This window comes from Peromyscus californicus, unplaced genomic scaffold (genome assembly GCF_007827085.1).
Source record: "Peromyscus californicus insignis strain IS unplaced genomic scaffold, ASM782708v3 Scaffold_4__1_contigs__length_199733344, whole genome shotgun sequence".
NCBI lineage: Eukaryota > Metazoa > Chordata > Mammalia > Rodentia > Cricetidae > Peromyscus > Peromyscus californicus.
Window position 1 is genome coordinate 162,321,672 of NW_026294562.1, and position 24,466 is coordinate 162,346,137.

Below are 24,466 nucleotides of genomic sequence, written 5' to 3' on the forward strand. Positions count from 1 at the left end.
AAAAGCAAGATAGCAACAGACTGAAGTCATGTTTATTGGAAGATAAGGACATGTCATGACCACTAGTGTCTTTAGGAGTCCACAGAGGTCCGTTTCTCATGCTCTCTCAGATGGTCATTCCTGGATGTAGAGGTTGCTAGGTGCGGTGGGGTCATCCGAGGGCCGTGTCTCCACCACGACAGGCCTGAAGAAGAGAGAGGTCAAGTCATTCACTCATTCATTAGTTCATTCTCCAAGGAGTTACTGGGAGCTGTGCCAGTGCTGGGCTGTGACAATGACTAAGTGGCATGGTGGCACGTGCCAAGATCCCAACAACTGAGAGACTGAGGCAGGAAGATCTGCAGTTCAAGGTCGTCCTTGGCTACATAAGGAGTCTGAAGTGGGCTGGCGAGATGGCTCAGCAGGCAAAGGTGCCTGCCCCCAAACTTAATGACTGGAGTTCAGTCCCTCAGATCCACGTGGTAGAGGGAGAGAATCGTCTCCCAGAGATGTCCTCTGATCTCCAGGTGCCCTCTGTGGCACACGCCTGTCCCTCCCCAGTGCAATAAAAGAAAAAAGAGATTCGGAGAGCAACCAGGGCTACATGGTGAGACGCTGTCTCATAGCAACAGCAGTAAAGGAGCCTGGGGAGTTCACACACCCCCTGAATGGTAAGCTAAAGGAATACAGAGAAGCATGGGCTTCTACCCAGGAGGTTGGCCAAGGCTCCCAAGAATCACGGTGGAGCCGGAGCCTCAGGAGCGAGCTTAGTAAAAAAGTGTGGAAGGGTGTTCTAGGCCAAAGAAAAAACAGCCGCAGAAACCTCCGCTCCACACCAGCAGCCCTCCTGGTCCTCCATCCATCTCCCCACCACCATACCTGGGGGAGCCGAGCAGACGGAAGGTGAGGGTGGGGTCTCTCAGCTCCTGCAGCAGCTGTGGAGAAAGCGTGGATGTGTCTGTAGGACTTTCCCTCTCTCTACTGACATGGCTTCCTAAGGAGACGTCTAACCCCAGAGCTACTCATGAAATGTGTGACTTGGAGCAAGTGACTTCACTGCTCTGTGCCAAGACCACTAACTTAAAAAACCATAGTGCCCTATCCGTTGGCCACTGTAAAGAGTCCATCAAAGGGTCGGAGAGGCCAGCATGGTGCTTTGTGAGACGAGCCTGTTCCCACCAAGCACGGTGAGGCATGCAGATGAAGATGTGTGTCCCGAAGCTTCCTGGCAGGAGTCCCTGTCCTGACCCAGGGCCTCTCCAAGCCTATTTAAGGGATGAGAAGATGAGGACAAGGCAAGGCAGTGGTGTGAACTGAAAGCGCCTACCTGTTCCGAGCCTGGAGCCCACACCTGAATGCCATGCTTCCAGAAGGCCTGGAGTCGGTCTCCAACCATAGCTGGAGAGAGAGCAGTTGCCTGTGACCCTTCAGGCCACAGAGCTCTCACCCTTGACCCTAGGCCCTCCCCTCCCAGCACATACCCACAGCCTCCACTGCTTCCGTCATGGGGATCTCAGGGGTGCGAAGTCCGGGAGCTGGGGCCCCCTCTGGGGTCACGAGCTTCAGAGAGCCTGTCAGGAAGTGGAGGCAAGGTTTGGAACACGAAGTCCAGGGCTGAGGACCAGGAAGGGGAGGGAGGAAGCTCTTACCGTCCATCAACACCATCACCATGTCTTCCTTAACTTGGGTCACCTGCACTGGTCCCTTGTGCTCTGCATGAGAGGCAGGGGCTGAAGAACTAACTGCCTGGCCAGCACCCCTCAGGCCCTCAGGCCCCACCCTGTTACCAATCTGACCCCAGCTCCATCTCTTTCTCAGTGTGGGCTCAGCCTTAGTCCTGCCCAGCCACTCTGACCCTCACCTCCACAAGGGATAAATTTGCCTCTCCAGGCTGCCTTAACCTGTAGTCCCACCACCCTTCGGCCCACCTCATCTTGCAGCCCCTTCCCACAGCCCTGTCCTTTCCCACAACCATGCCACTTTTCTGAAGCCCCGCCCTCTCCCCGCAGCCCCACCCCTTCCCTGCAGCCTGAACCCGCTCCTCCTCCCCACCCCCCATCCCTGCAGCCCTGCCTTTGTCTGCAACCTCTCCCCCAATTTCCTCTATCCTGCAGCACTCCCCCTCTTCCTACAGCCCCGCCTTCCCAGTAGCCCCTCCCTCCCCTGTAGCCCCGCCCTTCCTTGAAGCCCCGCCCTCCCTTGAAGCCCCTCCCTCCCCTGCAGCCCCCAGTCTCCGGCACAGTCCACTCACCCGTGCTGGAGTCGTCCAGCCAGCAGGACAGGGCACCAAAACGCACGGTGTGGAAGAGCACCGACCTCGCCGCGTGCCCCGGGCTCACGCCGATGCACACCGCCGGCAGCTCGGAGCCCGGCGCTGTCAGCAGTGCGAACACCGGCAGCGGCGTGGGCAGCGGGAACAGCACCTGCTGCAGGGTGCAAGGGGAAGGGCGGCTTAGAGAGGCTGGCTGGGACATGGCCGAGGCCCTCGGGTAATTTCAGGCCGCTTTAGAAACAAAGCGTGCCCTTAGAGTAAATGTGGCTTTGTCAGGAGGCGTGTCAGCCAGGGGCAGAAAGGCAGGGAACCCCCACCCACCCACACACTTTAGACGCAAAAACACTTTAGACTCAAAAGGACAGACTCTTGGAGACTGAGAAATAATTAAGCTCAGATGTGAGGAGCAGGGCTTAAGGATCAGAATTTTTTTTTTTTTTAATGATTTACAGACAGTTGTGAGCTGCCATGTGAATGCTAGGAATTGAACTGGGTCCTCTGGAAGAGCAGCTAGTGCTCTTAACCACTGAGCCGTCTCTCCAGACCCTCAGGAAGTTTTCAAAATGTCTCAGCATGGGGGGCAGGGGTCCTGGGAGAGGGTTCATCCAGTTCTTATCTAAGTACAAATGGTGGTAGGTCCAAAGTGCCGCACCCTTGCCCTGCGAACTTACCCGGACGAGCAGGAACTTGTTCATTGGCTGGTACCATTGGAGCAGGACCACAGACGTCTCCAATGCCCCACATAGGAATGGGCCCCCAGAGCTAGCACTCTCGGCTGTGGAAGTGGACAAGAGTGGGTCAGGGTCCCGGTCTCCTTCCCAGACCACCCTGTATCTTTCCTCAGGGCCCTGGACACCTTGCCTCAGCCTTACTGAGTGGATACTGTCCAAGCACCAACCCCCACCCACCCACCCAGCACCCCGAGGCTGGTTCTCACCCACACAGCAGGCCCGGCAGCCTTTGGTATCCTGGACCTTGGTGGAGACCATGTTCTTTCTGAAGAAGAAGGAGGTGTAAGTGGTGACAGGATAGCAGTAGGGGCCGGGAAGCCAAGTGGTACCCGTTGGGGCTGGTACCTTGCCAGAAACCGGTGAGGGCTAATGTGCGCGATGGGGCTTCCTGTTCTGATCTCTTTCCTCTCCAGCAGGCCCAGGATGCTATGAGAATACAGGTGGGGGGTCTTCCCTGCAGTCCGTGTGTGGGAGGGGGAGGGGAAGCAGTTTTAGGACCCTTACCACCTCTTGTCTCCCAGCCCTGGGCTAGCCCCAGCCCTTCAAAACTCCCCGACATGCAGATCGCACTGTCCTTTCACACATTTGCACCCTTCATGTCTGAAAGGACTAGTGTGGTCCGGGCACTGTGACCTGCTGGGGGGCAGGGGCGGACAGACAGACAGAGAGCAGGCCTGGCTCTCGGCCCTCACAGCGCCACAGCCAGGTGAGGGAAGTGTGACTAGCCTACGAAGTTGCACTTGAGGTTTACTTATGTATTTTTGGTGCTTGTTTCTCAAAACAGGGTCTCATGGGGTCCAGGCCGGCCTTTAACGCCCCCATGTACTTGAGATGGGTCTTGAACTCCCATCTTCCTGGCTCCACCCTCAGCGCTAGGATTACAGGGGTGTGGCACCACACCTGGTACCTGTCAAAATTTAACAAAAACAAAACAAAACACCTACCTATGCAGGAGTGGCAGCATTTGCTTATAATCTCAGGACTTGGGAGGCTGAGGCCAGAGAACCACCCCAAGTTCAAGGCTAGCCTGGGATACACAGTGGGAATTCTGTCTCAAAAAACATGGGGGAAGGGTGCTGCTGGATATACAGCTCAGTGGTAGCACATCTGTAAGCATGCACCGGCCCTGTTACTTACCAAACGCCAACCAACAAAAACCCCTGTAATTTCTTCAGTCTGTTACAGACTGAAAGGGAGACTAAGTCTGTCAGACCCACCTGCCCCGTCTCTTATGCTCTGGGATTAAAGGTGTGCACCAGCTACACTCAGAGATGTCGAAGGTATTTAAAGACGAATTTATTGTAAAAATTAACTCACAACCAACCTGAGAAGGGAAGATTTCCGAGATATGGAAAATTCTGAGATTGTGCAGATAGGGAAACTGAGGCCCAGGGAAAGAAGCCCCCTTGCCTTCAGTTCACTCAGGAGGAAAGGGGCGACTTGAACCTCAGGGTCAGTGAAGCTGAAGACTCCTCCACACATTACCTCCACCCCAACCCTTAACTCCTGGCCCCTGCCCCTCCCCACGTGCACAGGCTGACCTGAGAGAGACATGAGCAGGTTGTTGATGCAGTACACCCAGGTTGTCCGTCCAGGGAAGAGCTGCGGAGAATGGGGGTGACTTCTGGGATTCCTATTCACCCGACGCCACCCCACCCCCAGCACTGCCCCCATCCCTCACCATCTCCAGCGTGGCCTCCTGATCATTCCGGTTCAGTATGAAAATGCCTTCCTCTGCACCAAGGAGCAGGTGCTGGTCTGAGTGGGCCAGACAAAGCGGGTGCTGGGGTCTCTCGTTGTGGGGCAGGACCTCCTAATCTTTGTCCCAAACTGGCCCTCCACCCCACCACCACCCTTTCATACTAATTCTCCCTGCAGACTAACACCCCTGCCTTGTATCTTCTCAAGTCTGAACCCAAACCCCGCTCAGACCCCTAAGCCAGCCCCCAGGATTAACTGCTGAGCCATCTCCCAAGCCTGCCTCTTGTTTGAAGAGCCCTGTTCACAAGTATCCCACTGGCCCTTGACCTCTCTCTGAAACCAAACCTTGACTTCCTGATCCTCCTGCCTCCACCTCCTAAGAGCTGGGGTCACCAGTGTGCTTTGCACTACTATGCTGTTTGTTTTAAAAGGCTCTTGCTGTATAGCCCTGGCTGGCCTCACCCTCAAGAGTGCTGGGACTAGCCGGGCGGTGGTGGCGCACGCCTTTAATCCCAGCACTCGGGAGGCAGAGCCAGGCGGATCTCTGTGAGTTCGAGGCCAGCCTAGGCTACCAAGTGAGTTCCAGGACAAGCGCAAAGCTACACAGAGAAACCCTGTCTCGAAAAACCAAAAAAAAAAAAAAAAAAAAAAAAAAAAAAAAGAGTGCTGGGACTAAATAAAGGTGCACACTCCATTCCAAGCCTCTTATGTTATTTAATACTGACCCCCAAATCTTTTTTTTTTTTTTTTTTTTTCGAGACAGGGTTTCTCTGTGTAGCTTTGGAGCCTTTCCTGGAACTCACTCTGTAGACCAGGTTGGCCTCAAACTCACAGAGATCCACCTGGCTCTGCCTCCCGAGTGCTAGGATTAAAGGCGTGCGCCACCACCGCCCGGCTGACCCCCAAATCTTATCTCCCAAAGCTGATCCTGGTCTCTGCCATCAACATGGAGGTGACCTTCGATACCTCCACCATGTACCCTGACTTTAAACCGTCTTATTCCAACACCTCTGGCCTCTAAACTGCGTCTTCTCTAGAGTTCACCGTTGAAGTCACCTTTCACTTCCCCTCGTGGCTCTCCAGATCTGACAGTAACCACGGTATCTGCTCCAGATTTGGCTCGTCAACGGCACTCCATCAAGACCCTCCCTCCAGAGCTAAGCACCTGCTGCTCACCGAGGGCCTGGGTTTGACGGGTTCCCAGCACCCATGCCTGGGGGCTCACAACCACCTGCACCTGCAGCTTCAGGGGTTCTTACACACTCGTCTGGGCTCTGCGCACACCTGGGCTAATGTGCACAAACCTGTGCACAGCATCCACCTGTTGATGGTTTCTTGGAGAGGAAAAGTCAGTTCTTTGAGGGTTAACCACACTCTAGTGGATGGCCTCACAGTCATGAGTAAGGGACAACATAAATTAGACTCCATGACTTACAAAAAAGGACGGTGAGTTGGGAAGGGATGGAGCGGAGGGTTGGATCTGGGAGGAGTAGGGAGTGAAGATGATCAAAATACATTGTAAGGCATTCTCAAATAATAATACCATATTTAAAAAAAAAAGACATTATCTAAAAATAAAGACCTAAATCTTAAATAACAAAAAGACTCTCCTGGGGCTGGAGAGATGATGGCCCAGTGGTTAAGAGCACTTGTTGCTCTTGCAGAGGACCTGGGTTTGGTTCCCAGCACCCATATGTCAGGGAACAATCATCTGTAATTCCAGTTCCAGAGGATACAATGCCCTCTTCTGGCTTCTGCCAACACTGCATGCACATGGTAGACAAGCATACATGCAGGTAAAATCACTCAAATAAAATAAAAATAAAAATATTCTTCCTATACCTCTTTGTTTCCATTAGGGCCCCACCATCCCCAACTGGCCCCTCACCCCAGGCTCTTGACCTCCTGAATGCCCACCTTTAGTAGAAGGATGCGTCCAGGCAGCTGTGCTGTGGATCTGGAGGGGGCAGCCGTTGAATAACTTCACAAGAAGGGCGCATCCCTGGAAGGCCGTGGTCAGTGGTTAGCAACAATGGGCAGGGGACAGGAAGATGAGTGCAGGGTTCAGATGATGCCTATGCCTTAGAGATGCAGAACCCCCACTTCCCACCCACCCACCCACCCACATCTGTGTGGGCATGGTCTCAAAAACATTGCATGAAAGATTTCGAAAATAAAAAAAAAATATGTCAGGGCTGGAGAGATGGCTCAGTGATAAAGAGCACTGGCTACTCTTCCAGAGGATCCAGGTTCAATTCCCAGCACCTACATGGCAGCTCACATCTGTCTGTAACTCCAGTTCCAAAGGATCTGATACCCTCACACAGACATACAGACAGGCAAAACATCAGTGTACATTAAATTAATTAATTAATTAATTAATTGCCAGGCAGTGGTGGTAGATGTCTTTAATCAGCACTCGGGAGGCAGAGCCAGGTGGATGTCTGTGAGTTCAAGGCCATTCTGGTCTACAAAGTGAGTTCTAAGACAGCCAGAACCATTACACAGAGAAGCCCTGTCTCGCAAAACAAAAACAAAAACAAATTATGCTTTGTTTTAGCTTCTTAGCTTTTTTACACGGGGTCTTGTGTAGTCCTGACTGGCCTTAGGTTCTCTATGTAGCCCAGGCTGGCTCTCAACTCCTGATCCTCTTGCTTCTACTTCCCCAGTGCTGGGGATTAGAGATGTGTGCTACCACACCCTGACTCCACAGTAAACTTCTTATTGTGCCTGTCAGTGAAACCCCTCGTAGGCACATATATCAGTGGAACATGCAGGGTTGGGTACTAGCCAGTTTGAGGCACCCATGGGAGGGGGGCATGTCTTGAAATGGATCCTCCATGGATAAAGGGGAATGTCTTAGGGGTGACCCTGGGTAAACTGCTTACCTCTTGGCGCCTCGCTTTCTCCATCTGTGGAACAGAAAACAGCCACCACTGGGGTCCCTCCCCTATGTACCCACATAACCTAGAAGCTGCTGCCCCTTACTCCTGCCTTTGCAGGTCCTGGAGACGGAGTTCACGGCTTGGCACATAGCAGCTAAGCTCTCCTCCGCGGAGCCCCACCCCCAGCCCCCCACTCCCAGCCCCCCACCCTCAGCCCCCTACCCCCAGCCCCTCACTGGTGAACTGGACAGCTCTCTCCTGGTGAGCTACAGCCCCAACCTTTCACTACAGAATTCTAGGTAAGCTCTCTTGTGTCAGCGTTTTGTCAACACAAACTAGAGTCATTTGGAAAGAGGGTACCATAACTGAGGAAATGCTTCTGCCAGACTGTGAGCTTTTTTTTTTTTTTTTTTTTTGGTTTTTTGAGACAGGGTTTCTCTGTGTAGCTTTGCGCCTTTCCTGAATCTTGCGCTGTAGACCAGGCTGGCCTCGAACTCACAGAGATCCGCCTGGCTCTGCCTCCCGAGTGCTGGGATTAAAGGCGTGCGCCACCACCGCCCGGCTGACTGTGAGCTTTTTAAAAATTACTGATTAATACGGGAGGGCCCAGCCCCTGTTGATGGTGCCAGCCTTGGGCCGGTGACCTGGGTCGTATGGAAAAGCAGGCTGAGCTAGCCACGGGGAGCAAGCCAGAAAGCGTGCTCCTCCTCGGCCTCTGCTTCAGTTCCTGCCCCGACTTCTCTGGATGGACCAGTGAGGTGAGGTGGAAACCAAGCCAAGCCCTTCCTCCCCGAGCTGGTTTTGGCCGGTGTTTTATCACAGTGATGGGAAGGCCAAATGGCACCTCTGGCCTGCAGCTCCATCCTCCTGCCTCAGCGCCGCTGCACAGAGTCAGCGGGATCCGTTTTCATGTAGAACACAGACCAGGGCTCAGCAGGTAAGAGCACTTGCTGTGCTAATGTGAGAACCTGAGTTCAGACTCCCAGCACCCATGTGAAAAAGCTGGGCATACAATTGTTAGCAGAGAGGCGTCATCCAGCAACCTATGGGAGCAGATGCAGAGACCCACAGCCAAACACTAGGCGAAGCCAGGGGAACCCTAAGAAGAGGGGGAGGAAGGATTGTAAGAGATAGAGGGGTTGAGGACACCATGAGAACACAGTCCACAGAATCAACTAAGCAGGGCTCACAGAGACTGAAGCGAAACACACAGCCCCTGTATGGGTCTGAGCTAGGTCCTCTGCGTACACCTATGGCTGTGTAGCTCACTGTTCTTGTGGGACTCCCAACAATGGGAGTGGGGGTGTCTCTGACTCCATCGCCTGTGCTTAGGACCCTTTTCCTCCTACTGGGTTGCCTTGTCCAGACCTGATAGGAGGGTTTGTGCCTAGTCTTACTGTATCTTGTTAGGCCATGTTTGGTGGATATTCCTGGGAGGCCTGCTCTTTGTTTCTTTTCCTTTTTTAAAAAAGGGAAACAGACAAGGAGTTGATCTGGGGGAAAGGGGAGGTGGGGGAAGGCACTGGGAAGAGTGGAGGGAGGGGAAGCTGCAGTCAGGATGTAATATATGAGAAAAGCATAAAAGTTAAAAAAAAAAAAAAAAAAAAAAAGCTGGGCATAAGCTATGATCCTCCCAAAGACAAGAGGATCCCTGACGCTTGCTGGCACCAGCCCAGCTCCACCTTCAGTGAGAGACTCTGTCTCAAAGAAATAAGATGGTGAGTCATAGAGCAGGTCACCTGATGTCCTCTGGCCTGCATATATGCATCCACCCATGCGCCTGTGTTGTGGAACAGTCTTTTTGTACACTGTGAAGATGTGTTGCTCTCATTGGTTTAATAAAGAGCTAAATGGCCAATAGCTAGGCAGGAAGAGGTTAGGTGGGACTTTTGGACAGGGAGAGACCTCTGGGATGAAGAAGGGCAGAGTCCCCAGCAGATGCAGAAAGAAGCAAGATGAGTTAATTTAATTTGAGTTAATTTGTAAGAGTAACAAGCCTAAACTATTGGCTGAGCATTTATAATTAATAATAAGTCTCTGTGTGGCTATTTGGGAACTGGCTGGTAGGACAGAAAATTACACCTACAAGCAAGCCTGTGCATCTACCTGTGTGCCTGCGCATCCACCCACCTACAGACATATACACACATCCCACAAGATCAGTGTCTGGCACAGAGGAAGGACTCAATAAATGTCACCCATGAGATGCCATCCCATCTCCCACTGGGCCAGCCTATCTTGAACCTGTAGCTAACTCTCACCTTTCTCCTCATCTTTTCCTTCTTAGGGGGTAGGAGTGGGGGCTGGCCTGGCTCCGGAGCAGATGAGTTCCATAGTGAGGGATCTGATAGCGGTCGAAGCAAGATCAGGCCAAGAGACTTCAACCCTGCCCATCGTCCTCCCCGGGGCAGGCCTGATACCTGAGTGGGCTGTGAGATGGGAGCTCTGTGTGGCTGGGGGAGGCCCAGGACGAGGGGTACGAGGAGGAGGCCCACTGGCACACCGGACCAGCACCCCTGGGCTCAGCTGTCCGTCGTCCCCTACCCCTCCAGAACCATCGTCAGATGGAGACCGGAACTTGGGCTATGGAGACAGGAGTGTGGAAGAAACATAAGTGAGAGGTTCCAGAAGAAAGTGCACCTTGCACCCCAATCCCTGCCTCTTCCAGGACCAAGAATCAGCCACAGCTATGATCCTCCCCATGACAGCCTGCCTTGGTTCTACCATTTCCCAGAACCACATCCTCACATCGGCACACAGCAGAACACAAAGGGTTAATGCTGGGCACTAGGCCAGCTACTTGACAGGTCCCACAGGACCCATCACTCCAGATTCCCAGATACCCAGCCCTGCTTTAAACAGACAGCATTTCACTCTGGCACTGTGTAGCCCAGGCTGGTCTTAAACTTGCTACATACCTAAGGATGATCTTGAACTCTTGATCTTCCTGCCTCCACACCCTTGGTACAGCACCACACCCAGCTTCAGCTGAGTTTCTATATATCTATCCTGTACCCCAAACACTTAAGTTTTCTGTAATATTCAGACACCTCTGGCTTCAAACTCTAAACATTTTTGTTTTGTTTTGTTGTTTTTCGAGACAAGGTTTCTCTGTGTAGCCCTGGCTGTCCCGGAACTCACTCTGTAGACCAGGCTGTCCTCGAACTCACAGAGATCCGCTGCCTCAAGTGCTGGGATTAAAAGCGTGCGTCACCACTGCCCGGCCAAATTATAGACATTTAAATCATCCCAGCATCAAAGGCCTTGGCCTCAGGACCCCAGGTCCTTACCTTGGGGGGCAGTGGAGGAGGCATGTCCTCTGCTGGGGCAGGGCTGAAACACAACCATAGGGTGAGCAGGTGTGGGTGCAAGGACAAGGGGCGTTTCAGGCTGGTGGCCTGGAACTGAGGGACAGTGGGGAAGGGTGGCCAGGAGTGGCTGGAGCTGAGGACTCTGTGACTGACAGCCATGGCAACAGGAGCAGGAGCAGCTCTGGGCTGTTACATGGTCCATGAGATCCACGAGGCCCGCTCCATTCCTCACCCTCTGCCCGGCATGCCAGAAGGTGGGGACTGAACAGGGAGTGGGCTGGAGACTGTCCCCGAGCCAGGGCGGGGAGAACTGGGGACCTGGGATAACTGCTGGGTGCACGGTGAGGCCTGAGACTTAAAACCTGACGTGGGAAATTTCCATGGGTCAAGATTTCATCTGAGGTCGGGCCTCCTGTCACAAGCCTGTAATCTCACCTACTTGGAAAGCAGAGGCAGGAGGATTGAGACCATCTTGGGCTACAGGCTCAGAGGGAGGATGATAGGAGTTGGGGGAGAAGGTGGGGGTCGAAGCTTAGGTGGGGGGTAGGTAGAGGAATCTGAGCCTGGGAAGTAGATGAGGCACCAGAGCTGTGAGGGTCCAGTAGGGTCAGGCCTGGGCCTGAGGGCAGCTCAGGGCCAAAGTTGGGGACTAGATAAAAGGTTGTAGGAGGTAGAAGGAGCCAGACCTGGTTGGGCAGGTAATACCAGTTACTTAGAAAGCTGAGGCAGGGGGATTGCCTGGCTTACAGAATGAATTCAATTCCAGCCTGAGCAACTTAGTGTTAACCTGTATCAAATAAAAAAGCAGAAGAAGCCAGGCGGTGGTGGCGCACGCCTTTAATCCCAGCACTCGGGAGGCAGAGCCAGGCGGATCTCTGTGAGTTCGAGGCCAGCCTGGGCTACCAAGTGAGTTCCAGGAAAAGGCGCAAAGCTACACAGAGAAACCCTGTCTCGAAAAACCAAAAAAAAAAACAAAAAAAAGCAGAAGAAGCTTGGCACACCTTTAATCCCAGTGCCTGAAAGGCAGAGCAGGGGGATCTCTGTGAGTTTGAGGCCAGCCTATTCTAAAAATGTTGCTGGGGTTACATAGTGAGATTTTCTCTCTCTCGCTCTTTTTTTTTTTGTTTGTTTGTTTGGTTGGTTTTTTGATTTTTGAGACCGGTTTCTCTGTGTAGCCCTGGCTGTCCTGGAACTCACTGTGTAGACCAGGCTAGCCTTAAACTCAGAGATTGGCCTATCTCTGCATCCTAAACGTTGAGATTAAAGGTGTGTGTCACCACCTCCAGGCTTCAAATTTTTTTTTTACTTAATTAAAAATTAAAAAGAGGGGCTGGGGAGGTGCTCGGTGGTTCAGAGCACTGGTTATTCTTTCAGAGGATCTGGGTTTGGTTCCCAGCACCCACAAAGCAGCTCACAACAGCCTGAAACTCTAGTGCCGTGGATCCAATGCCCTCTACTGACCATCACAGGCACCAGGACTATATGTGTCCAAACAAACGAAACACTGAAACACATAGAATAAATTAAAAAAAAAAGTTTTAAGGCTGGGAGTGGCACATGCCTTTAATCCCAGCACTCTGGAGGAAGAGGCAGGTGGGTCTCTCTGAGTTCGAGGCCAGCCTGGTCTACAGAGTGAATTCCAGGATAATCAGGGCTAACACAGAGAAACCCTATCTCGGAAAAAACAAAAAACAAAAAAAAATATTTTAAGTAAAAAGAGTGCTGAAGATGTAGCTCAATGATAGAGCGCCTAGACACCAGAGTGGAGGGCTGGGGGTGCGGCTCAGTGATAGAGCGCCTGCCTAGACACCACAGTGGAGGGCTGGGGGTGCGGCTCAGTGATAGAGCACCTGCCTAGACACCAGAGTGGAGGGCTGGGGCGTGGCTCAGTGATAGAGCGCCTGCCTAGACACCAGAGTGGAGGGCTGGGGCGTGGCTCAGTGATAGAGCGCTTGTGTAATAGGTAGGAAACCTTAAGGTCAATCTGCAGTAGGAAGGGAGGGTTTGAGGAAGAAGGGATGGGGGGGGGTATCCAGGGGTCAGAGGTGAAGGTGGAGGGTCCAGTGGGTTTGGGGACCAGGGACTGGCGAAGAGGAGGGAAGACGGGAGCTGAAGCAATGGGGTGACAGGAAAGGCTGGGGCCGCAGTGAGGGTTCATGGGGTCTTACATGTCCACATCATCATAGTCGTCATCAGACTCTGACTGTTGGCTCCTGAAGAACGACAGGCATGAGCCTCAGGTGGCGCCCACATAACCCACGGCCCTCCCCGCCAGCCCGGGGGAGGCGTCCTGGACCTGGGACTGGTGCTCCTGAAGTCTCCAGGGGGCTGTAAGCAAACCTGAGAGACAGGAAAGAGTCAGAATGACCCAGGGCAGAACAAGGAAGAGGGGACACATCGGGCAAGCATAGAGGCGTCTCACAGTGTCAGCTGGAGGTCTGGGTTCCACTCCTCTGAGCCTCTGGAACTCCATGTGCCGCCCTGAGAAGTGGGGATGAGACAGATTAGTGAATCAGGAGTTGGGGTGGGGGCCTGGAGCCAGGGCTTTAAGGGTGGCTACTGTCCCCGGAGGGAAGGGCCTTTGTTTACAGGGGTCATGTTTGGGGGTCTAGGAGCGACATCAGAGGGGTAGAGGGGCTCAAAGCAGGTGTGAGATGTTTGTTTTCAGGCTTTATTTAGGAATTAGGGGTTCTCACAGTTTTTTTTTTTAATTTATGAAAAATTACAAGTATTTATTTGCTTTGTGAGAGAGAGAGGCATGTATGTCAGAGGACAGCTCGCAGAAGTTGGTTCTAGCCTTCCCCACGTGGGTTCAGGTCATCAGGCTTAGCAGCAAGCCCCTTCACTCACGGAGCCATCTCACTGGCCCCTACGCATCTTTAAGACAGGATCTCACGTCGTCCTGGTCTCTAACTCATTACATGATGTCCATGCAGGTCTGATCCTCCTGCCTCCACTTCCCAAGTGCTGGGAGCACAGCTAAACTTCACCATGCCAGGTTTAGTCAATGCTGGGACTGAACCCAGGACCTTGTGTATGCAAGGCAAGTACTCTACCAACTGAGCCCCCCAGCCTGTGTATGGGTTCTTTTGTTTTGTGTTTTATTTTAGTCTTTGGGTATTTTTTGTTTTGGGGGGGGCTTTTTTGGGGGGGTTCTTTTTTCTTGTCATTGTTTTATTTTGAGACAAGGTCTCACTGTGTAGCCCTGGCCTGGAACTCACTATGTAGAGGCCTTTAGATAGATTCTCGAGGTATCTTTGGGGTCAGACCTGGGAGGTCTCACGAGAGTCCGGGAGGGGACTCTGCGGTCAGTTTGAAGGTTATATGGCCAAGAATTTCTTGAATTTCAAGAATTTGAGCCCCAGACAGTGAGCTAGGTGGTCCAAACTGTAGGGTCGTCAACTCACGACAGCAGTCTGTGTCCGGGATCCCCAGTGAGCCGGCCCGGTGGGTAGATTTGATCCGCCGAGGGATGGCAGGGGGTGGCTGGACAGAAAGGTTATGTCAGGGCCCACAGCCCTTAAGAGTCCTCCCTCGCCGGGCGGTGGTGGCGCACGCCTTTAATCCCAGCACTCGGGAGGCAGAGCCAGGCGGATCTCTGTGAGTTCGAGGCCAGCCTGGGCTACCAAGTGAGTCCCAGGAAAGGCGCAAAGCTACACAGAGAAACCCTGTCTCGAAAAACCAAAAAAAAAAAAAAGAGTCCTCCCTCACCCCACGACTCCCCTCCAGCCCCTCCCTCTTCTAGACTTCCACATGGCATCCTGCCAGGCTTCCCTTCCTCAGACCATTTCCTTCTACTGCGACTTCCCGAGGCTCCCCTGGCAGAAGGAAGACACTGTGCAAGGGCCCTAAGGTTCCCACATCCTCTCTACTGAGGCCCTCACCTCAGGCTCCTCGTCATCAAGCTCCCCAACAGGTGCTCCCTTCCCAGGATTCCTCATTTTGTCAAGAAGATCCAAGATCAGGCCTCTGTTGAGGCCTGGCTGGCACACCAGCTGATGCTGTGAGAGGGGCAGGGTCAGAGGCTGGCATGGCAGGGGAGGGTGGGGACACGGGGCCTGCTGGAAGAGATGCTTGGAGGAAGGTACCGGCTGAGGGAGAAGGAAAGGGAGGCTCAGCGGCCCAGAGATGCTAAGACATTTTAAGAGATTAGAAGAATTCAGGGCTCCCAGAAGGGGAGGGGAGGAATTTCAGGGTGTCCTAGAAGCAACCAGGCTTGGTGAAGACTCTCAGGTACAAGTCTGGAGGCCTTTGGGCCTTGGAGTATTCCAGCAACTCAGACGAACTTGGAGAGAGTTGTCTAGGGTAAAGCCAGACACGCTGGCTCATGCCTGTAAGTCCAGCACTTGGCGGGTGGAGGCAGGAGGATCAAGAGTCCAAGATCATCCTTGGCTAGATAGCAAGTTTGAGGCTATCCTAGACTACATGAGACCATAACAAAACAGATGAAAACAATAGAAAAAGTGTGCTTGCAAACACACACACACACACACACACACACACACACACACACACCACCACCACCACCACCACCACCAACAACAACAACAACAACAACAACCAAACATAAAAGAATTATCTGGGTATTAATTTGGTTTGAGTTTTATTTTTTTTGAGACAGGATAGCCTCAAACTCTCTACGTAACCAAAAATGGCCTTAAAGTTCTGATGCTTCCACCTCTGCCTGAGACTGAGACTGCAGGCTCCGCCCATCAGGCCTGGGTCTCCCGGTACAGTCTGGAGGGTCCTGTGGGTAGAGTCCTGGGAAACTCTGAGGGACTGGGGGTTTGGAAGGGGCCACCGGGTCCTAAGTGCTCTTGTGAGCCATGGAAGACTGGGCTAGTCCTGGGCTGAGGAGGAGGGTAGGGAGGGAATCCTGGAGGAGGGATGGCTTACACTGAGCATCTTGGCGGCACCGGGGCGTTTCTTGGGACTCTTGGTGAGGGTGACTTTGACAAAGTTGTGGAAGGCAGACGACCTTGGGAGGAAGAAAGCAGGTCTGGGATGAGGGCCTCTGAGCCCTTCTCCCCCGACTCCTCAGCCCCCCTCAGCCCCCCTCAGCCCCCCTCCTCACCATTTGCCTTTCTCCTTTAGCCGAGGAGGCTGGTAACCACTCTTTGTCATGAGGAAGAGAACCCTAGAGCAGGAGGGGAGAGCATGCAGTTCAGGGCCATGGGGACAAATCACATAGCTTCAGGAGTTCCCAAGTGGAAATAAAACAGGGGAGATGGCTCAGACGGTAAGAGCACTTGCTATGCAAGCCTGAGGATCTGAGTTCAAATCCCCAGGCCCCCTGTAAGAAGTGGGGCATGCCTGTGACTCTAGTGTTGTAGGAGCAGAGACAGGAGGATCCCTGGGGCTTGCTGGCCACTAACCTAGCTCCAAGATCAGAGAGAGACCCTATCTCAAAGGAATAAGGTGAGGTGTGACAGAGCAGGACACCTGACACCCTTCTCTGGCCTCTGCACACCCACAGGTGTGTGCACCTGCACACATGTGCACATACAATCACACACACCCAAATACACAAAAGTAAAAGTTTAAAAGTTATTTTGAAAAGCTGAGCATATGGGCCTGTGAGATGGCTCAGAGGGTCAAGCACCTGCTGCCCAGCCTGATGACCTGAGTTCAATTCCCGGGACACACAGAGAGGAAGTAGCGAATGAATTCCTGTAAATTGTCCTTTGACTGACACATGTGTGTAAACAAATAAACTGGGTGGGGGGATGAGCATATGACCCAGTGCTGGAAGGTGGAGACAGGTGGAGCTCTGTGGCTGGGGCCAGGCTAGCCCAATCTTCCAACTCCAGGCCCGTGAGAGACCTTGTCAAAAAACAAACAAACAGCCGGGCGGTGGTGGCGCACGCCTTTAATCCCAGCACTCGGGAGGCAGAGGCAGGCGGATCTCTGTGAGTTCGAGGCCAGCCTGGGCTACCAAGTGAGTCCCAGGAAAGGCGCAAAGCTACACAGAGAAACCCTGTCTCGAAAAACAAAAACAAAACAAAAAAAAAGTAGACAGTGCCTGAAGAACAAGGCCAGAGGCTGACCTCTGACCTCCACACACATGCTTACATATGTGTGTATACACACAAGAAGGAAATACAGTTCTGGTTTTAAATCCAATATGGCCACCCCCTTTTTGTTCCTGCTTTTAGATAGGAGTTTGTTATGTAGCTCAGGCTAGCCTCAAACTCCAGACCTCCTGTCTCAGCTACCTGAGTGCTGGGATCACAGAATGGCCACACCTGGCTGTGAAGTCACTTCTAAGAGAAGCTGTTTATGATGTTTTAGAAAATTTGAAGCTTTGGCCCATCCAGAATGAATCTCTAGGCGTGGATGTCAGCTGGGCATGGAGGGTCACACCTGTAATGCCAGCAGTTGGGAGGCGAAGGCAGGGGGATCAGAATCCAAGGCCAGCCTGGGCTATATAGTGAGTTTGAGGCCAGCCTGGGCTACATAGGGAGATGGGGAGAGCATGTCTCAATAACAAAAAAACAAAAGATGATAGACATCCATAGGCCTGTGAGAGGCTGGGGCAAGAGGATCTGGAATGTAGGCTATCCTCAGCTGCATAGAAAACTGGACACCAGCCAGGGCTACACAGCGAAAATGTCTCTAAACACCCTGCCCCCCAAAAAAGATAGGGACCACTGAACTAGAGGTCTTACTATGGAAAGCTGAGGAAAGGTTTCTGTGCTCAGAGAGCCACAGGAGTCTCCCTAGGGGCATCTGATCTGAGGTGAGGGTCAGGCCTGGGCACGGTCTTGTGCCCAGGGGCATCTACCACCCCAGCCTTTACCTGAGAGGGTGCACGTCAAAGAGAGGTGGCTGAAGTTCAGCCAGCTCAATGGCCGTGATGCCAAGAGACCAGATGTCGCACAACTCATTGTATCCACCCTTCAGGGCCACAGCTGCCACCTCTGGAGCCATCCTGTGGGCAGAGACCCTCAGAGAGCAAGGAGTGGTCCAGGGATAGGAGAGAGGTAGGGTCAGGGGAAATGGGGCACAGACAGAGCCAGGGGACAGGGACACCAAGACAAAGTGGCCGAAGGAGGAGGAAAAGGGGAGTGTGGGAACACTTGGGGGCTAAAGCAGGAGAGGTACCATGAGTTTGAGGCCAGCCTGGGCTACAGAGTGAGACACTGTCTCAAAACAGGAGAGAGGGAGGCTGGGAGTATGGCTTAGTGATGTCCACAAGACACATTAAAGCCAAAGAGAGCTACAATCTAGAGACAGAAACAAACAGAGAGAGCCACAGGCTGAGAAAACACAGAAATAGACTTAGAGATAGAGATCAAGGGAAAAACCAACCCAAGCTGGGTGCAGTGGTGGTGCATGCCTGTAATCCTAAAACTGTAGGAACTGGAGACTGGAGAATCAGGAGTTCAAGGCCAGCCTGAACTAAAGGAGAGCTGGTGTCAACAAACAACACACACATACACACACCCCCCCCACACACACACACCCCACAAGCAGCACCACTGAAATCCTAAACACTAAGAGAAAGGGCAGAAAGGGCCAGAGAGAGACATAGATAAATGGAAAACTCAAAAGGTAGCCTAAGAGAGGGAAAGGATCTTTAGTAGGAGAAGGCAGAGCCAAGGACTTTCTGGGGAGCCGAAACAGGAAACACCACCATTCCCACCCCAGCCACCGACCCAGCACCCCTCACCAGTATGGTGTCCCAATGAAAGAGAGGCGTCGGGCCAATGTCGCCCCAATCTGGGCTGAGATTCCAAAGTCAGCTGGAGGCAGAGACAGAATCAGTATGTGTCTACCCCATCCCTCCTCAACTTCCATCAGCTCCCTCTGTACCCCGCCAGCCAGCCACACTCACCCAGCCTAACCTCCCCGGAGTCATTGACGAGGATGTTGGCTCCCTGGGGACCAGAGGAGGAATTAGAAGCTGTCAGAGAATGCCCTCCCCACTGCAGCCTGGCTCCCACCCCTGTGATTCCACCCTAAAGCTCCAACTGTCAGGAGCCCTAGCAGGCCCCACGACCTTCCCTCAGTGACACCACTGTCCCCGGCTACCTTGATGTCTCGGTGTATCTTCTTCTGTGAGTGCAGATAGGCCAGACCCTGGGGAGAGATGGCAAGAACGGGCTGGTGAGCCCCTTTGCCTGGGCAGGGCCCTGCTCCCTTTGGGAGCCCCCCGGCCCCTTCTTACCTGGAGCACTTCCCGGCACACATAGCTGATCTGGAGCTCGGACAGACAGCCAGTCACTGCAAAAGTCACCCCACATGTTGGGAGAGGAGCCGGGGACTCTGGCTCTCCGGGTTCCCCAGCCTCCCTCCACCCATGACAGGATACCCAAAGAGGAGGCGACTCCAGACGGGACAACTGGAAGGGGAGATGAAGGTGGTGGCTCACGCGTGGTTACTCTTGCCTGTAATCCTATTACTTCCAAGGCTGAGCCAGGAGTGTTGCCCTGAGTTTGAGGTTAGCCTGGGCTATATACAAATATCGAGGCCAGTCAGGGCTACATAGAGAGACCTGTTTCCTAAACAGCCAAGAGCAAGTGCACTTGGAGTGGGAGAGATAGATAAATATGCAGCTATGTGCAGAGGAAGACAGTCATTCAGCAATAATTACAACAGTCCTACTCTGGGCCAGGTCCTGGAGACACAGCTACAAGAAAGACAGTCATCCCAAAAGACTGGGTGTGGCTCAGGAGGAAAGCATGTGCCTGGAATCCTCCAGTGAGAGCCTGGGGGTGTGACTCAGAGATAGAACATCTTTCTAGAATTCACCACTGAGGAGCTAGTATGTGGCTGGGGTGTGGCTCAGTGATAGAGCCCCTGCCTAGAATCCCCCCAGTGAGGGACGGGGGTCCTGGCTCAGCAATAAAGTCCTTGCCTAGCGTATGAAAGTCCCTGGATTCCTTTTTTTTTTTTTTTTTTTTTTTTAAGATTTATTTATTATGTATACAGTGTTCTGCCTACATGTGTCCTTGCAGGCCAGAAGACGCCACCAGATTTCATTATGGGTGGTTGTGAGCCACCATGTGGTTGCTGGGAATTGAACTCAGGACCTCTGGAAGAGCAGTCAGTGCTCCTAACCACTAAGCCATCTCTCCAGCCCCGGATTCCTTTACTAGCATGTGCACACACACACACACACACACACACACACGAGAGATAAAATCCTTGCTCTCATGGGGAGAACACTCCAAGAGAAATAAAATATAGGATGGTAATCACCACTGGAGGAACAGCTCAGTGCTGGACCTCTTGTCTGTTATTTCAAAAACAAATAATAATAAATAAGGTTAAGGAAAAATATGATGTAAGATGTTAATATGCTAATAATTAGTAAGAAAAAACAGAACCAGAAACAACAACAGGAAATATGTGTGGGAAGGGCTATGACATTTCATGCATGCTGGTCCGCAAGGCTACCCTAAGAAGCAGGAGCAGGGATGTGACGGGTCCCACTCTGCAGGAAAAAAAAGAGCAAGGGCAGGGGGCAATGACCAAGGCGAGGTGAGTGAGCAGCTTTCCCCCAGAGGACAATGGGTGTCCTGGGAGTCTACTAATAGAGGTGATGTGAGGGCAGGCCAGATGAGCCAGAGACAGACAGACAGACAGACCCAGGGTCAGAGCAGACAGAGAGATGATAACAGGTACCAAATGCGGGGAGACATGTTTCGGGAGAGAGACAAGCAGGGTTGGGGAAGGGACAGGAGAAAGAAAGATGACAGAGGGTGGCGGGCAAAAAGCAGGCTTGCACAATGGCTGGGTGAGCCACTCTTATCTATGGGCCTCAGTTTCCCATTCTGGGGGAGGTTTTGTGTTGCCCGAATAAACCCCAGCACCTTGCAAGTATTCTACCATTGAGTACAGCTCAACCTCTGATGGCCTTTAATCAAGTTTCCCCTTTTCGGACATTTGAGGTCTTGGGCTAGAGGGAGTCAGAGGTAGTAAGACAGAGGTGGACATCAGAACTTCAGAGAGCGCTGAGGTGTAGGGTCTGGTTGCATAGACCAGTAGTCCTAGCTACTCAAGAGGCCGAGGCAGTGAGATTGCAAGTTCAAGGCCAGCCTGGGCAACTCATTGAGATTCTGTCTCAAAATAATAAGTAAAAAGAGCACTGGGGGAATGTCTAGAAGTTGAGGGCTGTGATAAAAATACATTGTATACCTATATGAAATTCTCAAAGACTAGATACATTAATTAAAAAAAACACAAAGAGGGTTGGGGATACAGCTCAGAGGGCTTGTCTAGCAAGCATAAGACTCTGAGTCAGAACACACTATGGCCAAAAAAAAAGTGTGTGTGTGTGTGTGTGTGTGTGTGTGTGTGTGTGTGTGTGTGTAAGAGAGAGAGAGAGAGAGAGAGAGAGAGAGATTGATTCAGAGGGAATGAGAGGCCTATCCAACACCTACCCTCAAATTTCCCTGAAAGGCAAAGTGCAGGCTAGACTCAGAAATTCATTGACTGACTGCCCAAAAAGTGACTGAGCAACTAATCTGAGTTAGAAACTGCAGAAATAGCCGGGCGGTGGTGGCGCATGCCTTTAATCCCAGCCCTCAGGAGGCAGAGTCAGGCAGATCTCTGTGAGTTCGAGGCCAGCATGGTCTACAGAGATCCAGAACAGGCACCAAAAAACTACACAGAGAAATCCTGTCTCGAAAAACCATAAAAAGTAAGAAAGAAAGAAAGAAAGAAAGAAAGAAAGAAAGAAAGAAAGAAAGGAAGAAAGGAAGGAAGGAAGGAAGGAAGGAAGGAAGGAAGGAAGGAAGAAAGGAAGAAAGGAAGAAAGGAAGAAAGAAAGAAAGAAAGAAAGAAAGAAAGAAAGAAAGAAAATGCAGAAATAGGCCAGGTTTGGTAGCACATGACTTAAATCTCAGCACTAGGGAGGCAGAAGTAGGCCGAGCTTTGTAAGTTGGAGGCCAGCCTGGTCTACATATTGAGTTCTAGGCAAGTCAGGACTATATAGTGAGACCCCCATCTCCAAAATAATAATGATGATGATGATTAAATATATAAATAAATAGAAAAAAGAAAGAAATGCCCTAGTCCAAGAATATGTTTTGGCAAGAAAATCTAGATACCCAAAGACAGAGACATGGAAGCAGAGGGGATTATTGCCTGGGGGAAAGACAGGCAGGATCCACAGGTGCAGAGTCATCACCAGGATCCCCAGCATCATCCCAGCTGGGACCAGTGGAAGGGCTGGCTCATGGTGTGAAGTGTGGACCACAAAGGCAGTCCCCAGAATACAAGCATAGAGAGACAAGAGAGGTGGAATGGGGGCCGAGGGGGGCATGGATCCTCTTGTCCTTCCTCTAACCTTGGTAGATGTCCTGGAGAGAACCAGCCCCGCAGAATTCCATGCAGATCCAGAGCTTCTGCAGCCTACAGGGGGTCAAGAGAGCAGGGATGACAAAGGTAGTCACACCTTGTCAGTGGTCTCTAGAAGAGGCTGACGGGGGCTCGAGGCTATCCTATTCCCCTACCCACCAGAGCGTCCCTTTCCCACAACGCAGGAGGCTGAGGATGGGCCAGGAAATGCACCTGCTAGGACAATCTGACTAGAACTTAGGTCTTTGGGTTCCAACCGCATGGCACACCTCTGCCACCCCAGGCTGACTTAGGGGACAGGGCAGAGAGCTCACGGAGAAGCAGACAGGACAAAGAGGTCCAGAGTGCAAGGTTGAGGAACTGATGTCATCAATAGGGCAGCTGAGACATTATCTTGGGGGCCAAAGAATTTGGGGTTCATATTAAGGAAGCAGGGTGAAATGGGGGATGCAGGGAGCAGACTGATATTTGTTAGTCTTTAGGGGATACTCAGTAAGAAAGGCAGAATTTTAGATTAGGAATCAGGCTGGGATGCTCCAGTTAAAAGTGGGGTCCTCAGGTTGGAGGTCAAGTTAGGGTATCTGGGTCACAAATGGTAGTTTAGGACCGAGGACCTGGTTAGTGATGCCTGGTCAGAAATAAGAGGCTGGGGTTGGGGGATGGGCTAAGACATCACCAGAGGTAACTGCCATGGTAAGCCACGATGTTGGCATGCCGGCAAGTTTTCAACATGAGAATCTCCTTCTGAAGGGTGGAGACATCATCATCTGTGAGGAGGGGCAGGAGAGAAAAGGTGGCTAAGAGCTGTGGCTTAAGGATGTGCATTCCCCACCCTAAGAAGTAAGGGTAGGGGTGCAGAACGAGTTTCTGGGGACTCTCACCAGGCTCCATCTTCACCATCTTCAAAGCTACCAGGTCCTTAGACACCTTGTCACGAGCCTTGTAAAGGGGAAGTTGGCCATCAGGCAGGCTCCATAGCTTGCCACCCTCAGCATCTCTGAGCCAAGCCCAAGGCCTGGCTTCCTCTGGCACTGCTGGTGGCCGGCCTCACCCCAACTCTCCCAGGTTTGACAATGAAGGAGGCAGAAGGGCTTTCTCACCTTGAAGACTTCTCCATAGGTTCCACCACCCAGGCGCTGCAGTAGATCATAGTGTTCCCGGGGGTCCTTATTAAAGATGTCGGGGTCTACAAGGGCCATCCCTGGAGGCCGGGGCTGGGCCGGTGCCCAGGGGGCCAGCAGGGCCTCAGGGCTCGAGCTTTGGTATTACCCTCTGTCTCCACAAGTCCTGGGCCCGCCTTGACTCTGCGGGCTGTGGCCTTCCCCCTCCCCACTCTCGCTTCCTGCCCCAGCTGCGAGGCTGTGCAGAGGGCTCCACCCCTGTCCCCAGGGTTCTGAGAGCTTGATTGCCTTGGGACTCGTGGGACTCCCCTTTGCCCCCAGAAGGGCAATATGTAAATAAGATGCAAAAGATCTTAATTGCAACCTGGGGCTGACCTAGGACCCTCTTCCCAACTCTCCTATTCTGGGAGGAGTCACAAGTTTGAACATTTGAACCTCTGCTAGGTACTTGAAGATTTGGAGTCAAGCCAGAGGTTGCAGGTGTGCACAAAGCTGGCTAAGTAGCACACGGGCCTGTTTACTCGTGACACATACGTGTCACTTAAGTGACAGCTCCAGCATGCCTGCGACGGTGTTTGCGAGGTGCACATGTCCAGTTCCCGTGTGTACCAATGTGAATGCGCTCTGGGCACCTGCCCACAAGGCACATGCCTGTGCATCGCGCCTAAAGTGTATGGAATCTGTGGCAGACTTGGAGCGCTTGTTAGTAGCCCCTATCCGGAGCCCGATGGAGACTCCAGCATGTCACGGCAATCGCGCCAGGTGCAGGAGCCATTGGCCTCCCCAGCCTCCCGGAAGAGCACGGTGGCATCACAGGCCAGGGACTTAATAGTGAGGAAACTGGATGCTGTTTTAGGGGCAAGAAGGGCTTCAGAGAGCACCTCGCACCCGACTGAACGCAAAGAGAACACGGCTGTATCCCTTTGCGCGGTTATTCGCGTTTACGGCTACGCATGCGTCCAGAGAACTCCGTGGCCTTTCGTGACTATCTCCGGCGCACGCACGTCCGGAACTTCAGCACAAGGTTTGTGCGGCCCGGGAAAAGCTTAGCCCCGCCTCCCGGCGCCTGCGTAGTAAGGCAGACTAAACCTTTTCTCACGCGGTTGGTTCCATTCAAGTGGGAGCAATGCGCACGCAAAAAATGACGCCTGCTGGGAAG

General features: G+C 52.5%; 1 protein-coding gene across 2 annotated transcripts; it reads right to left on the reverse strand.

Moving 5' to 3' along the window:
* Positions 1–14: 14 nt before the first annotated feature.
* Map4k1 (mitogen-activated protein kinase kinase kinase kinase 1) lies at positions 15–24,453 on the reverse strand. Of its 2 annotated transcripts, XM_052763206.1 has the most exons (32): positions 23,287–24,437; positions 23,068–23,125; positions 22,863–22,953; positions 22,176–22,240; positions 19,050–19,105; positions 18,914–18,961; positions 18,717–18,759; positions 18,552–18,624; positions 17,679–17,810; positions 15,954–16,016; positions 15,776–15,857; positions 14,764–14,880; positions 14,287–14,365; positions 13,302–13,360; positions 13,176–13,219; positions 13,048–13,092; positions 10,859–10,901; positions 9,989–10,151; positions 9,830–9,912; positions 7,572–7,595; positions 6,601–6,685; positions 4,664–4,740; positions 4,524–4,584; positions 3,328–3,436; positions 3,189–3,247; positions 2,923–3,026; positions 2,231–2,405; positions 1,629–1,691; positions 1,461–1,550; positions 1,307–1,377; positions 859–914; positions 15–184 (listed from the first exon to the last, which is right to left on the reverse strand). In XM_052763206.1, the coding sequence occupies exons 1-32, from the start codon at positions 23,383–23,385 to the stop codon at positions 115–117; spliced, it is 2,487 nt and encodes an 828-aa protein (XP_052619166.1). In that variant the 5' UTR covers positions 23,386–24,437; the 3' UTR covers positions 15–114. The 2 variants fall into 2 exon arrangements, with proteins under 2 accessions (XP_052619166.1, XP_052619167.1); XM_052763207.1 differs by lacking the exon at positions 1,629–1,691 and having other exon boundaries at positions 23,287–24,453.
* Between the last annotated feature and the right edge of the window lie 13 nt (positions 24,454–24,466).

Bases quoted from the DNA above. Each gene is read 5' to 3' on its own strand.
- Map4k1 (XM_052763206.1), bottom strand. From the start codon at position 23,385: ATGGCCCTTGTAGACCCCGACATCTTTAATAAGGACCCCCGGGAACAC. The intron at 13,220-13,301 runs GTGAGACGCCTC...CCTGTCTCTCAG, and splicing joins CCAGACCTCCAGCTGACACT to GTTTGCTTACAGCCCCCTGG. The intron at 2,406-2,922 runs GTAAGTTCGCAG...TGCACCCTGCAG, and splicing joins ACAAGTTCCTGCTCGTCCGG to CAGGTGCTGTTCCCGCTGCC.